General features: G+C 37.5%; 1 protein-coding gene across 4 annotated transcripts in view; it reads left to right on the top strand.

The window, feature by feature from the left end:
- The first annotated feature begins 735 nt into the window (after nucleotides 1-735).
- LOC115767712 (fasciclin-3) overlaps nucleotides 736-15514 on the top strand; it is a 120346-nt gene continuing 105567 nt past the window's right edge. For all 4 annotated transcript variants that reach the window (XM_030712009.1, XM_030712011.1, XM_030712008.1 and 1 more), the window contains exon 1: nucleotides 736-1763. In XM_030712009.1, coding sequence (XP_030567869.1) covers nucleotides 1721-1763 — 43 coding nt within the window. In that variant the 5' untranslated portion in view covers nucleotides 736-1720. The remainder of the gene's footprint in view (nucleotides 1764-15514) is intronic.

Here is a 15514-nt window from a genome sequence, read left to right as displayed (position 1 = left end):
GCCACGTGAGCGAAGCACGGCAAAGGGAAGGTCAGTGGAGTGCTGTGCAGCTAGAAAAATGAATATGTTATGTGCCACAATAAATAAACTGGCTGGCGCCACAGATGCCCGAAGAACACTTGTCATACAATATGCATATTTCGATTGCAGTTCATAATTGATTTAGGTACGTGTGTGTTTTAAAGTGGGTGCTTCTGTATGCGTGTGTGTGTATGTGTGTGCTTGTGCTCGATTTGTGCTGCGACTAATCATGTAGGTCAGTTCGCGATTTGTTTTGCCTGTGCAGCAAGGCACACAGCGGGTGGCAGCAAACAAAAGGCAGAGATTATTAAGTGGCATGCAGCAAACAAACAACAACAACAAAAACAAATGCAAACAAATTCAAATCGAACTGACAAAAGATGCCAGCTAAAGTATCACACGACACGCAGCAACAAGTTGCGCGCAACATGACGCTTGCTGCTACTCAACATCAGCATATGTTGCTAGCTGGGTGCGCATGTTGCTAAGCGCACACGAAATGTTGCTGAGCGTCGCTGCCTGCATATGTGTGTGCGCGCTGCATATGTGTGCAGTTAGCGCTGTGTGCGTGCGTGTGTGTGTGTGTATGTGAGTGCTGCTGCTGCTGCCGTCGTCGCTGCTGCTGCTGCTGCTGCTGCCGCTGCGTGGCCGTTGGGCCGTTTGGCAACTTCATAGATACAGAATACACTCAGTCTGTTGGTAACTGTTGCATTCAACGCTTCGTTCGCTCCGCCAACCGATTTCCATTTCTCGTATCGACATTTCCCGTTCGTTTCGTTCGTTCGTTCGTCTGCGCTGCGCTGCGACTCGTGCATTTCGCTCGTGCGTTTATTTTGTTTGGAACGATTCGGTTCGTCGCTTCGTTCGATTTCGTTGTGTGTTTCACCCACACACACAGCGAGGCGCGTTTGTTTGTGTGCGCTTGTATTGCCGGCAAAGCCGAATGCTTAACGTTCCACGCTCAACGTCATCAAATTCATAACGTCATTTCGTTTTGGTAGCGTGCGCTGTGCGTGTGTATCTGTAGCTGTAGCCGTGGCTGTCGCTGTATCTGTGCCCGCATCGCTTAACGTAACTGCGTCTTGGGCCGCAGCCTAGTCAGCCGGACTTGCGTCTCACGCGTTTCTTCTGCGCCAATTGGCCAAAATAACGAAGAAGCAAAAGAATTATTACAGTCCTTTGTGCCAGATTTATAAAGTTACGTTTATTTCGGCAACGAGTTCAAGAAACCCGCTCAAATTTTTCGTCATCAAATGTGTGTTCACAGTGCGCGCTAAAAGTAAACACATATAACATAACACACACACACACACATCCAAAATAATAATATATATACACCATATACACACACACTTACACACTCGCACACACAAAGGCTGCAACGGCCGTAAAGTGCTCAGAACCCGCCAGCCCGCCCCGCCCCGCGCTCGCGCCGTGCAACTCAACTAAAGCGACACATTTTATGCTTGGAAAGCCAAAGCACAACAACAACAACAACAACAGCAACTACGACAAAAATCACTAAGCTCTTTGCCAAATACGCGAGAGTGAAAAAAAGCAACAACAAAAAACCTCAAATAATAATAATAAAAAAGCGCCTTTTGCCCCGGGCTAAAGTCACATAAAATACTTATAAAAGTGCACATATAAGGATTACAGGAGCAGCAGCCAGAAGCAGCAGAAGAAGAACTATAACAAAATGTCACGGATCGTTTTTGTATTTCTGGCAGCCATTTTAGCAGGTAAGAACTCAAGCTAAGAGCGAGAGAGACCCAGACCCAGGCCCAGGCCCAGACTCGAGATGATATCACGAGGCGCGAGTTTATTTTTAAGCGCTGATTGATACACACAACTTTTTCTGTTAATATCTATGCAGGTATTTGTGTGTGTATTGGTGTGTGTGTGTGTGCATTTTTTATAGAAAACTTGTTCGCGCTAGAGTATTGAAATTTTTCTATAGCTCTTTATGAGCCATATTAGAATTTGATTGATGAATTTCAAGCTAAAAATAAGAAATATATTAGAAAAAGCTGTTTAGTGAATGTCGCGTGTCACGCGTGAGTTTGGTTCGCTTTTTTGGCGGGTTTTATTTTCCCAGCTTATACAAATTTGATTTTTTTGGACACTTGCGCAACTGCGCATGCTCGTAGGCTCCACGGCCGAAAGGCTTCGGTTACCTGTGAGCCGAAGCCGAAGCTGGCGAAGCGTTGCCCTGTGACCTTTGGTGGGCAACAGCTTGAGCTTGTCGAATGCTTCGTTTTAAGCCGGAAAGTTCAAATATGGTTTGTTAACTCGGCTCTTAATGAAGCGATTGTATTGCAAGTTGTTTGCCTGTTCAGCTCTAGAGCAACATTTGATGAAAACAATGTGATGCATGCGACTGTTTAAATGTTTGCCATTAAAATTTAATTTTAAATTAAAATATGCATATTTTTAATGAATACCTGATCGTATATTGTGTATATATTGTATATCGTATAACTGAATCCCACTTTACAGGCCATTTCCGTATAATTATAAGCTTTTATATAGATAAAAAAGAGTTTTTAAAATAAATCTGAAGCTTCTTTAGAAACATTTTCTCAGTTTTTAAATGTTAGTGCCCTTTACGGAACCTCCTCAATATCATGCTTTTAAGCTCATGTGGTGTTTTTTTTATGCCTTTTCCAAAAGTTTTAAGTCGCACTCTTAAATTCTTTTCGTTTATTTTTAAACGAAAGACTTTAATGCTAAGCATATTGCGTATTTCATGTATTTCCCAGTTAATTTTGCTTGGGCCAAAGCGTTTCTGAGTAGCTTTCGTACTTAGCGCTAGACATTCCACGTTTCGCAATCTTCAATATGCTTTGCTAAATGAATAGCTCAAAGAGTTATGCGTACAATAAAGGTGCTCATGATACATGCCAGCAATTAAAAGACGAAATCCTTCTCAAGTATTACTTTCAGTTCTCTGTTGTATGTGCCTTAAAGTGCCGCCCCTTAGCCCCGTCTGGTTTAAATTTACAACTTGCCAGCGCCTAGCAGCCTATTTAATTAAAATCCTTCAATGTTTTTCAGTTTTTTTTTTTGCGTTTTCGGTTCGGAGCCTCGTCTCTTATTATGCCACACAAAATTTTGCGGGCCCCTGCAGTGAGGGCCGCACATGGCGGCTCCCATTCTCATTAGCTGAAAAGAAGCTGCTGCTGATGCTGCTGTTGATGCTGATGCTGATGCTATTTATGCTGTTGCTGCCTAACAACATTAACAGCGTCGAGCGGCATATGAAGCAGCAGCAGCAGCTGTCTCATTACAGGCAGCTCCACACACATACAAACACACACACACCCACCCGCCCACTTAGCCAAAGCAACCCCGACGAAACACGAACATGACGTGACTTTAAGACAGACAGTTTTTGTTCACGTTGTGCTAAGCCTCTGCCGGAGGCAAAACCTTTCAAATGGCGCCCAACGTGTGTCGAAAACCAACCTCTGCCCTCTCCCTTCCTCTCTCCCATGACAGCGTTGCGCCTTTCTCCCACCACATGAAAAGCCTCGCAAATTGTATGCAAAGCAAAAAATCCTCTGCAAAACAAGCCGAAAAATGCAACAGCATATCCAGCTACAGCTACAGCTACAGCTTCTGATTCACATTCTGATTCGAATGCGGATTCAGTTGCAGCTGCAGTTTCTGCTGCAGTTGCAGTTGCAACTTGATGCAGATCAGGCTCAATGCACCCGCTGCCACTTTACGCTGAATACGTTAAAGTTTTTGCGTTTTGTTTACTTGTTTTTTTTTTTTATATAGCTCTTTTTTTATGGTCCAAACACACATCAGTGCTGTAATTATAAATGTTTAATGGGCTGCTGGCAGCCCCCTGCATTCATAGAGACAAAGCAGAAGGGAGTGGGAGTGGCAAGGGACGGAGGTAGGTCGTGCTTGTGTGTCCAGGCTGTAGTTTTATCGCCCTTCTTCTCTATTTTAGCTTGCCACACACGCGGCGTATTAGTAATGCCACAAAATAACCAAATGTCAAATGCAAAAATTGCTTACAGCTTATGCATTTTAATGACCGCAAATTGTGGCATGCCCCATGCTCTCTCGCAGTCTGTCTCTGTCTATAATAAATAAAATGCCAAACAAAAAGCATGCATAGAAATAAATATTTGATGTTTGCCTTGGCAAATGCCTTCGGCTGCATTTGCACAGCAACTGATTTTGGCAGCAACAGCAGATATGACTTCTTAATGCATTACTTGGTAAGTGATATATGAAGCTGCTTGGGCATGTGTGTGTGTGTGTGTGTGTGGCAATTGTTATCGATACTGCATATAAAGACTCTTATGTTATAGGCAAATGCATCATTTACTGATTCCACGTGCTTTTAGACTCTTGCAAATTTTTAAATAAACTTTAAATAATTAATGCATAAATATAAAAAATACTTAAAATTTTTTCTGAATTCTTCAACAAAAACAAAAAAATATTTATAAAAATAATGATAAAATATATATGCATATCAATAAAAAAAAGAGATTATTTACTTAATTATTTAAAAATATAAAAAATGTTCGATATTTAAAAATATATTTTCAATTGAAAAGAAAATGTATTTAAAAAATAATTAATTAATCACATAAAAATATTTATAAATATTACAAAAGTCGCCCTTGCATCTGCCTGATATTTAAATAATTCTTAAAATTTTTGAAATATTTCAGATTAATTAAAAAAATAAAATAAAAAATAAATCTACAGCAAAGTCTGGGTCAACATTTCACATATAAAAAGTGTATTTGATGTTGGCTATGCATTTGGAAGTGTATTTAAATAGTTGATATAGCTTGTGCCATATTCTTTCAGTGTTACTTCGTATGGTAATTGCATGTGCTGCGTATAAGAAGAAGCAGAAGCAACAGCAGCAGCAGAGAACTGAGAGACAACATTCTCATTCATATTCATAACAACGTCGTTTCGTTAGAGTTTTTGCACTGGTTTGTGCCCCAGCCTGGACTTGGATTAGGGTTTGGGTTACGGCTGGGACCTTTAGGGGCCTCACAACTTTGTGTAACTGAAACTGAAACTGGACGCACAGCAGTCGCTGTTGCCCCCCACACCCCACACCCCCGAGCAATTCACAGGTGAATGGGCTTAAGACAAAGGTTTAAACGCGCCTTCGGCTACTCTTCTTATATGCAGAGTGTGTCCAGTCGGCTCGTCTTCACTTTTTTTTCGCAGCTGCTGCTGCTGCTTTATTCAATTTCCGCTTTTTAATTGCTTGCCGCCTCCTTTTTTTTCTGACGCCTTCAAATTTGCAGTTCATTTTGTCCGTTGCTTTGGGTCTGTTTTGGATGGGTTTCGGTCAGATTGGCAGCTTTATTGATTTTCTGTTGAATTCTCCATTTATTTGGGCGAAATGTAGTTGTGTTTCCTTTTTTGGACATTTTCCTGTCATTTTCAGCGCATTAACGGAAGCTTTGGCGTAGCCCTTAATGATGGCTGAAATGTTTCAGTTGGCGGCAAATAAAATAAACAAATTCGCGACTAATTTGCCTAAAAATGACGGAACAATGACAGCAACAGCAACGAGACACAACAAGTTTTTTGCATGCATAAAATGCAACTTTTTGTAACAGTTTATATGTCACTGTGCCGTCTGTGCATGTGTGTGTGTGTGTGTGTGTGTGTGTGTGTGAGGGGCACGTGAAGTTGGCAATGCTTTGGGCCATGTTGGAAATTCGAGCAAACGGCACACACAGATCGACGAGTAGCCTGTGCATGTGCGAGCGAGAGGGACAACAACACATAGTATAAGCATTAAGACAATATGCTGCGACATTGACAAAAGCGTATGCCAGGCAAATTAAATATAATAGCAGACACTGCTCCCTCGCAAAATATATATGCATATAACAAACAACGAAACAGTTGCGAGACAATAAAGAAAAGTTGCCAGCTTATATAGAGGTTTTCTAGGGTGTGTGTGTAGTTCCTTAAGTAGAGCAAAGTTTACAATTTACGTAGGCGAAACTTTTGATCGATTTGTACGCATTGTCTTTAGGGGCACGTACACGAGTAGTTTGAATACGAGCTGCCTGGGAGAAAAGTTACTTTTAAGTATATCGAATGATTGGCACAGAGAAGTGTAGATGTAAACCTGAGATACAGTTCGAAACTGTAGTCACAGCATTACGATGGCTGCCAATTAAGAGTAGTATGCGTAGCATGAGTCATAAATACGCGCAGCTGAAACTTCTACAACTTATCAATACTCGAAGTTCACACTTATTTTGCTCACACTACTCATAGCTACTCGAAGTTCATGTTTGCAATACTCAAACTATTCATAATTCTGAATATATTTTAATTAACTCTTATTATCTTTCACTTCATTTGACTGTCATTTTCATTATTGTCGTATGCTGACTATGTACTCACACTTATTTTACTCATTTATCTTTTTGTGTGTCAAATGCAAAGTAAAAATAAAATACGAGTCAGTGGTACTCACTTCTCATACTAGATATTTCTATACAACTCATAACGTTCAATACAAATAATTGGTGCATAGTACTCACTACGTACTCATACTCAGAATATACTTGAATCTATTTTATAGGAGCAGTGTATATATGAGTCGTAATTAATGGATACACATTTCTATTATTGCACAAAATTTCACTTAACATACTACTGAGTAACTTGCACTTGAACCCCTGCTTGTATCCATGCAGTATTCAAAGTACTCACAAAGTACTCATACTCAGCATACTCACTAATCTAAGCGATATGCGGATAGTTTGACCGGATAATCTAATCTAAGTCTCGCACTCGACTCTTATACTCTTACACTCTACAATTCATAGTACTCATAGTGTACTCATATTCAAACAACTCACTTATCTATAAAGCAAATGTTGTCCTGATTTACAAAGTTTTATCTCAATCGCGCAGTTGGCTAAGCCACAGAGTATTCACATTTAGTTTTGAGCAACTGATTCATCTCGCTCATGGCGTATACCAACACTGACTAGTTCCCAGTTGACCTCATTTACAAATTCGCATCTCATTTTTATTTGTATTTTCCGCGAAAAATCAGTTATTTTCCTTCGTGCTATTATTGCCAGTCCACATATTTTGTATTTATATATATAAATATCTATCATGCACAGCGTGAGTATATCAATACATGATTCATCAGCTCATATTCGATTCATTGCGTACTCGAGTCGTAGCTCGTAATTAGTCACGCAGAGAAAACAGTTTTTCGCCAGTTGAAAGAAATTAGTTAGAAGTTTCGGACTGGCAATGGAATATTAAAAAAGTCTCTTTCCACGTTGAATCGAGTTGGTCATGAGTCAGTGAATGCATTCACAAATGCCATTTGCATTCACAATTGATTCGTGCCTGTTTATTTGTTTGTGCTATTTTGTGTTAGCTTTGATTTAGGCCACGTTTACCTGATAACACTATGCACCTGTGCATCAACAATTTGTAATTTCCATTATTGTTGGACGCTTCTCGTTTGTGGGGCACACACACAACAAACACACGCACACACACAAGGTACACACACACACACGCGCATTTAACATATTTGTGTACATTGATTTTGTTGTGGTCGCATTGGGTAAATGAGATTAGATAAGCATTCTGCTAGTGAAGCTCTTATCAATATCAACAATGTGTGTAACACACACACACACACACACAGCCACATTGTATGCTGGCAGGTTGCACGATAAGATTACTTTATTGTGCCATATATATATAGTGCTCCACATATATGTGACATTATTCACATGTGGCCCATGCAATTTGCTTGGGGGCAACAACTTTGGCTTGTCGACATCGAATCGAATTGTTTTTGTGCTGCAACTGTTTGTGGCATGCGACAGCCGAGCTCATGCTGCACAAACAAGAAATTCTCTTGCTGTCCGAATCTAAGTTAATTACTAAAATAAATAATTTGGCAAAATCTCGCAGCTGGCCAGAGTTGTGCCACATTCGATTTGCCGCTGCTTAAAAATGTAATTAAATTTTAATAAATGCCCACAAAATTAGCTCATGCAACAGCCACAAGCCGCTTGCCGCTTGCCACTTGCCACTTGATTCTATTGTGCAAATATCAAGTTGATAAAATTTTAATCAATATACAAAATTGTATTATTTTTCCATCATTCTATGATATGACTAGCCAAATGAATCATTTATTCGTACAATGCATTGATGGGCAGCTCTCTGAGTTGGAAGAGAGCGCACTATAAAATTATTATTTCGCAATGGGCGTGGCATGTGGCATGTGTAATGCATTTTTGGCATATAATAACATAATTAAATGTGCACTTTTAATTAAATTTACATGCCCAAATGAGCGGCATTAGAGAGCCCAACTCCGCCGTACCTTCCCTTCTCCATTATACTTCCTCTGCCCACCTGTCCGCCTGCCAAAATGCGAAATAATTGAAAATAATGCACGTTCGACACTGGGCATTATAATTGATAATTATTTCAAATCATAATGCATTTGTGCAAACAATGAATGGCACAAATAATGAATATACAACTGTGCAAATAGCCGAGCATAACTCAAAATAAATATTAATATTATTATGCAAAAAAAAAGCATACAAATAAAAATTAAGTAATGAACAAATTCGAAAAAATAATAATTATATTATTGCAAGAGTGGAAATTACTTAACGAGACGATTTAAGCCGCGGCATTTGCTATTTGGCATTAAGTTGAAATTGCAAAGAATAAATTCATAACAATAAATGTTATAAGCAAAAGAAGAAGCTCAAATATCCAGCTAAAATTAATAATAATGAAAATATTATTTATAAATTATATTAAATACAATTATGCTATAAATGATAAAAATAAATAAATCAATGTTAATTATAATTAATAAAGTGCATATATAAATACTACTAATAATAATAAAAATAATCAATTATTAAATAAATAATTATGATATAAAAAAAAAATAAAAATAGTCATCATAAAAACAATAAAAATTATTATGTTACAAATTTAATATTAAAAATTGTTCAGTTTAATAATTAATATCGTAATAATAATAATAATAATAATAATAATAATAATAATAATAATAATAATAATAATAATAATAATAATAATAATAATAATAATAATAATAATAATAATAATAATAATAATAATAATAATAATAATAATAATAATAATAATAATGAAAAAATAATTATAATGAAAATTATAAATATTTATAAATAAATATATTAAAAATTTAAAATAAAATAAAACAATAATAATCATCAATTGATTAATATAATAATGTAAAAATAAATAATAAAATAATAATAATAATTATTATTTAAGCAAAATAATAATAGAATAATAGTCACTTGTGATAGTAATTGCATTAAAAATGTTAACAAACTGAATATAAATACAAACTAATAAGATTTCAATTCCTAGTAATTAAACTAACGATGACATTAACAAATTGCTGTTGCCTTAGACGTATGTTCCGTAGAATAGAAGCCCTTGCCGCTACCTGCCCGACTTAACGTGTTCCCCAAGTTTCGCAACACTTTGCCGCACACAATATTTATGCGCGTATATCACATATCACACCTTTATTATTTTTTTTTTCCAACTCTTCTCTTGTGGTTGGCTGCTGTTGCTAGGTAGCCGCAACCGCAGCTTGGATCGCCCAGCTCAAAGTTCAAAGACTCTCTCGCTCCCATGTAGAGTTATGGCATTTACCGAGCATGTTCTTCTTCGTTTTACTTTAGTATAGTTCTTTAGTTATTTTCTTTTAATTTTTTTTGGTTGGCCTCACCCAAGCGCATGTTTACAACTTGTACACGAACAAAGTCCCCCCCACAAAACGCAGCTGCTATCTTTCATATCTAAATGTTAAACTTTTGTGTAGCTTATAGATACACACACACACACGCACACACATGCACACACACACACAAACAGACAGAGAGTCAAACAGTTGCCAAGTTGTTGCTCACGAACCGGTTCCTCAATTCTGCTCGACTAGTTTCCATTTTTGTTCATTAAAACTTGGCGCTGGTTCTCCTGCTTGTTCTTCTGCTGCTGCTACTGCTAGTCGTTGCGGCTGCTTCAGTTATTTCTTAACATTTCTAAAGCTATTTTCAGTTGTGGCTTTTTTTTTGTTGTTGGTTTCTTCTAATTTTTGTAATTTGCCACAAAATGCTATTAGACCTATATTTCATCTTAAGTTTCCTGCTCCGGCTACCGCACTTTGTGTGTGTCAGGCGTGAAAAGCAAGGCACGCACACATGCGCAATGATTGCCACACTAAGTGTGACCAGCTGTGTGTGTGTGTAAGTGTTAATAGTTTTAACTGTTATTGCTATGGCTCTCTTTATTGTTGTTTTTCCAATTATTGCCGTTCATTTTGTATGCTACTTTTCTAGACATGTTACTCACTTTATTTTTGTGCACTGTTTGTTCAATGGGTGTTGCCGAGAGAGAGAGAGACAGAGAGAGTGAGAGAGCGAGGGGGAGAGAGTGCGTCTGCAGGTGTGCGTGAGCGTGAGAGAGCGGGCTTGAAATTGTTAAAAGTTAATTATTTCTATTTGTATTGCTCGCACGTTGTATTTGTACAACTTTTTCACTGTTTCTGTAGCTGTTTCTGTTCTGCTTCGACGTTTTGTTTACTGTGTGACTTTTGGTACAAAATAAAAATCCCAAAAGAGAGAAACACCAACCGTCAGAGAGTCAATTTCAAAGTTTCGACAGTTTGGACAGCCGCACACACTTGTTTCTACACACTGTACATACAATTGAAACGAGCATATTTGCTGTGAGTCTCTGTTAAATCTAGAGCTGAGCTCGCCAAATTTGGCTGGTTGACTCATGATGACAGCATTAAATAGAAAGTATTCTCGTGTATATCCGCTTCAGATAGAATATTCAACCTATAACAATTTATGTCTGCTTTATATATTGAAAAAAGTTTTAGTTTAATTCATAGCTTTTTTGACAGCTTTTGTGTTAAGAGTCTTCCAGTCAGAAATAGATGAATAAACTCATTTTCTTTTCGACTTAACCTTTTATTAGACTCTAAACAGTGTATTGCGCAGTCGGTTGCAGACATTTGCAAGATGTTTACTTGTTATTATTGTTTTTATATTTACAAATGTTTTTCTATAGTTTTCTGTAACCCATTTTCCAAGCATGACCCCGACTCTGTCTGACACACACATGATATTTCCTCACATTTTTGTTGTCCATTGGCTATTTACCCAGTTTTTGTACACTCTTTTCGCACACACACACACACTGGCACACACACTAGCCCAGTTGTTGGACAAGAACTAACGCATCCACATAATTAAAACCTTTGTAACTGGCACTTGAGCTGCGGCTTTCGACTCGACTGCTAATGTCTAAATTGTTGGGATCGCTGTTTGTGCCACAATTAAAGGGAAAATGTGACAATTTTCTATGACATGACAGGAGCTCGTTAAGCCTCGATTGAAGCCCTGCCACACACACACACTCACACATACAAAAATTGACAATTTAGCACCAGCCACAACTAGACCCTTGGTCCGGGTACGCGGGGTTTAAGGGTTGACGTGTTGGCCACTGCAATCAGTGCAAATCTCAGCAACTGGACAGCGTCGAGACTGAGACTGGGCCAATGTTTAATTTGATAAATGTGCCAGGTTCGTGCGACAAAACAGTTGTCAGCTGGCGTGTTGCCACTGCCACTGCCACTGCTGCCTACTGCCACTGCCACTGCTCACTGCCTACTGCTACTGCTCGCTGTCGTTACTGCTTTACTGCTGTCGCACTTACTCATTTATTGGCCAGACAATGGGCCCAGTTGTTCATTAGCAAAATGTCTGGCTGAATGAGCGAACGACTTTGCCTCCTCCGTCTCCTCCTTCTCCTACTTCACCTTCTGCTTGTCGACCCACTCAATTTTCTCATCAATGTGCTGCTCGTTCAGATTAGGATTGATGTGTGCATATTAACGTGCCTGACACTTTGCATGCAATTTTGAAGTGTTTTCGAAAATTGTGCAAAATAATCGAAATGAGGTGGAAACTACCTTGGCAAATGGAACGCATCGCCTAAGAAGGGGAACAATGCTAATGAAGTCAATTAGAAAGGATAGCAAACAGCTAGAAACAAGATTTGATAGAGAAACTGACGCAGAGAGTTCGAATTATTGTTTACGGAACAATTGGAACGAAAATTGTGCGAATTTAAACATAACTGAAAGTGAGCAAATGGAAATAATGGCATTTGAAACTGATGAGAAACAGTAAAATGGAACAAACTAGATATTTGAAGTAAAACAAGTGGAATGGAACAGATAAAATATGTGAACTTAATGAATAAACAGCATCTCATTTGATTTTAACACTGAAACAGTTGGAATGGAACACCAATAGTGGAACAGTGGAATTGAAACAGTAAAAGCTGTGACATAATTTGTAAGATCAATGAAAATTTGCAATTAATAATGTTGTTTTTTCCAAGGCTTTGCTAGCCCTTTCACGCCTATCAAAATAAGTTATGTGCATTAGTAAACCCTTTCAGCGCTTTGCTCTAATCTAGCCCAAAACAATACCTTTTACGTCAACCAAACTGAAACCTTATCCAATCAGAAAGCCTTCAACAATATGCCATTCTTCTGTGCGTGACCAGTCCAACGCAATCCGAATGCAAATGCAAAAACTGACCAGGCCACTTGCAAGCCCAGCGAGTAGCTGCATGAAGGAAGAGTGAAAAGCCGCCGTCATAAAACACAAAACAACAAAAGAAAAAGTAAAGTATAGAGTTCCCCTCCCGCTAAATGCACAACATTACAGCCTAAACGGGCAACTTTACTGGCGAACTTTCAAAGAAAAAAGTAAAAAAAAGTACATGGAATTAAAATTAAATTTAAATAAATTTCACGACGCACGCACAGTGAGTGTGCGAGAGTTGCCCTGACATAGACATATTTTTTTTTTTATTCTAGCCCGCTTGCTGTTGTATTTTTTATGTAATTACTTTCTAAGTGAGCCGCGAGTGCGTGAGTCAGGCAAGAAAGTTTTCCGCTTTATGGCGTTGGGTTTTATATTTATTTTATTTTTATTATTATAAACTTAAGCGCGTAACCGACAAACAGCTGAAACTTTTCTTAGCCCAGGCCCGAATGCGCGGCTCTTAACTTATCGCATAATGAATATTTTTTTTAGGCCAGACAAGTATTTGCTTTTGCTGATAGTGTTGACCGAACAAAAGAATTTATCAGCCATCCGAACAGCCTTGTTACCAACTGCAAACCAAACTATTTTCGAGCGCGAAAACTTATTTAACTAACTAGCTGAAGGCTACAAGTGGCAGGTGAAACTATTGGCCTGACCAAGCCTGACCTCTGTTAGATTGGCTTGGTGCAAAAATGATATATCTTTTATACTTTGAAACTTAACGACATGTTATTAACAATATTCACCGTTTACCAAATTTATCGATTTTTTGGTTAAGTTAAGACTCTTTCCATTAGTTCCCCAAATATATCGATTTCTTGGCTCAGCTTTCAATTATTCCACTGGTTCCATTAGTTCCATGAACTACTATTTATAGGGTTCCCACCTTGCAAAACTTATTTATCTTCCGTGTACTGCCAGTTTTGTTCTTTTTTTCTCTGATTCCAATTTATATTCCCTTATTCAATTTGAATTTCAACAATTCCTACTATTCAATTTTCCCTCGAGCTCTTTCATTTCAAAACTTGCCACCTATTAAATCCAATTTGTCTGCTCCAATGCGTTCTCAATTATAGTAAATACTCTAAATACTTTGCTTTTCAACCTCAAATTCGTTTACTTTTGTCCAACAATTCTGCACTCGATTTCACCTTGTTCGCCATTCTCTGCTTCTGGGTTTCAGTTAAGCCGCTTTTATTGCTGGAATAAAGACATCAAAAACTCATTTTGTTTTCGTTTTCATTTGCAACGCCCTTCAAGCACTTTCACTTCATAGAATCGCACTCATATTTTTATATGCCACTCTCCACTTCACAGCCATGGCTATCGTCTATCTAATTTCCGCATTTAATTAAGTAATTAAATGTACAAAATTAACATGTACAATAAAAGCGCCGCAAAAAGAGCTAGACAAACATAAAAAGCACTTACAACAGCGCCAACAACAATCAAAATACAAAACACAGAAAAACTTTCACCTTGGCCAGAGGCACAGTCACAGCTACAGCTACAGCTACAGATACAGATGCAGATGCAGATGCAGATACAACTGCAGACACAGCTGCAGATACATTTACAAAGAGACAGCGAAAAGTTTTTGGGCGAGTGTTAATTTTGTTGTGTGCTGTGAATATTACATAAAAATATGAAACAATAACAACAATCAAAACAATGCGACAATCTGTTGGTAACTGCAAAAGCGACCATTCACCAAAGCAAATAAACAAAATAAACACTTACAATAATTTCACGTGCGTGTGTGTGACTGTGTGTGTGTGTTGTCAGCGTAAATAAAAGTAATTAAAATGTTTACAAATTAAATACATTAAATGCAAATTAAGTGCAGCTAAAGCGATTTTATTTGTATTTTTATTTTTGATTTGCTTTATTACCCAGCTTTGCCCGGAGGCCCTTTAAAATCGATGCACACACAGCTCGGCATATGCGAAAAATTGTATGTTATCTGATTAGAATTTGATTCTCATCGTGTTTTCATTGTTTAATTATTAGTTTTTTAATTATTGCTGTTGTTGTAATAACAATAAAATGGTAATCAACAAATATTATCCCTTCAAATGTGCCAAATAATTGAAAAATGATTTTATAATCTAATTATGAAAATTATTTAAAGCAATTTCTGGACAAAATTTATATATTTTCATTACCTCAATGTACAAATTGTTACGATAATTTGTGCACATATTTTGCCTGGCAAATTAGTTCGAAATAATTCTGGCCCAGCGCAAAAACAATGCAAATGGAATGCGGCCAACTAAATAAAAGTCCAAATAAAGCCACGCTCGAAAATAATGGCTAAAATATGCGTTATGTAAAGTATGCCAATAAATATAATTGGGCTCGAGCATAGGTGCTCACTATTGAATATCTGCATGGGCACAAATAAAACTTCTATTGATATGATTCAGCTTTATTTTGCGCCTGCAACGTGTATGTACAATAAATAATCGCAGCTCTGATATGATATGGTATGGGTGCGTAAAGTTTCGTATATTTCCATCTCTCTCACCCGAAAGCAGAGCGCGCAAATACATCAACTGGCATTTCCCGATGATAATTTATACTATACACAATACGTCTGTTATATTTTTAGAAAGTATTTGCCTTTAAGATAAAGAATGGACTTGTGCCTTTTAATTTTTTAATTTAAAACGGGCGTATATTGGGTATATTAACATAAATGAAATAAATAAAGTAAATTAATAAAAAAAAAAATATATATATGTATATTAATTTAAAGTTATAGAATAAATATTTTGCGT

Source organism: Drosophila novamexicana, unplaced genomic scaffold, assembly GCF_003285875.2.
Source record: "Drosophila novamexicana strain 15010-1031.04,08,12 unplaced genomic scaffold, DnovRS2.1 tig00001444-arrow-arrow-pilon, whole genome shotgun sequence".
In the NCBI taxonomy this organism is placed as follows: Eukaryota; Metazoa; Arthropoda; class Insecta; order Diptera; family Drosophilidae; genus Drosophila; species Drosophila novamexicana.
This window is presented reverse-complemented; position numbering and strand designations above follow the sequence as displayed.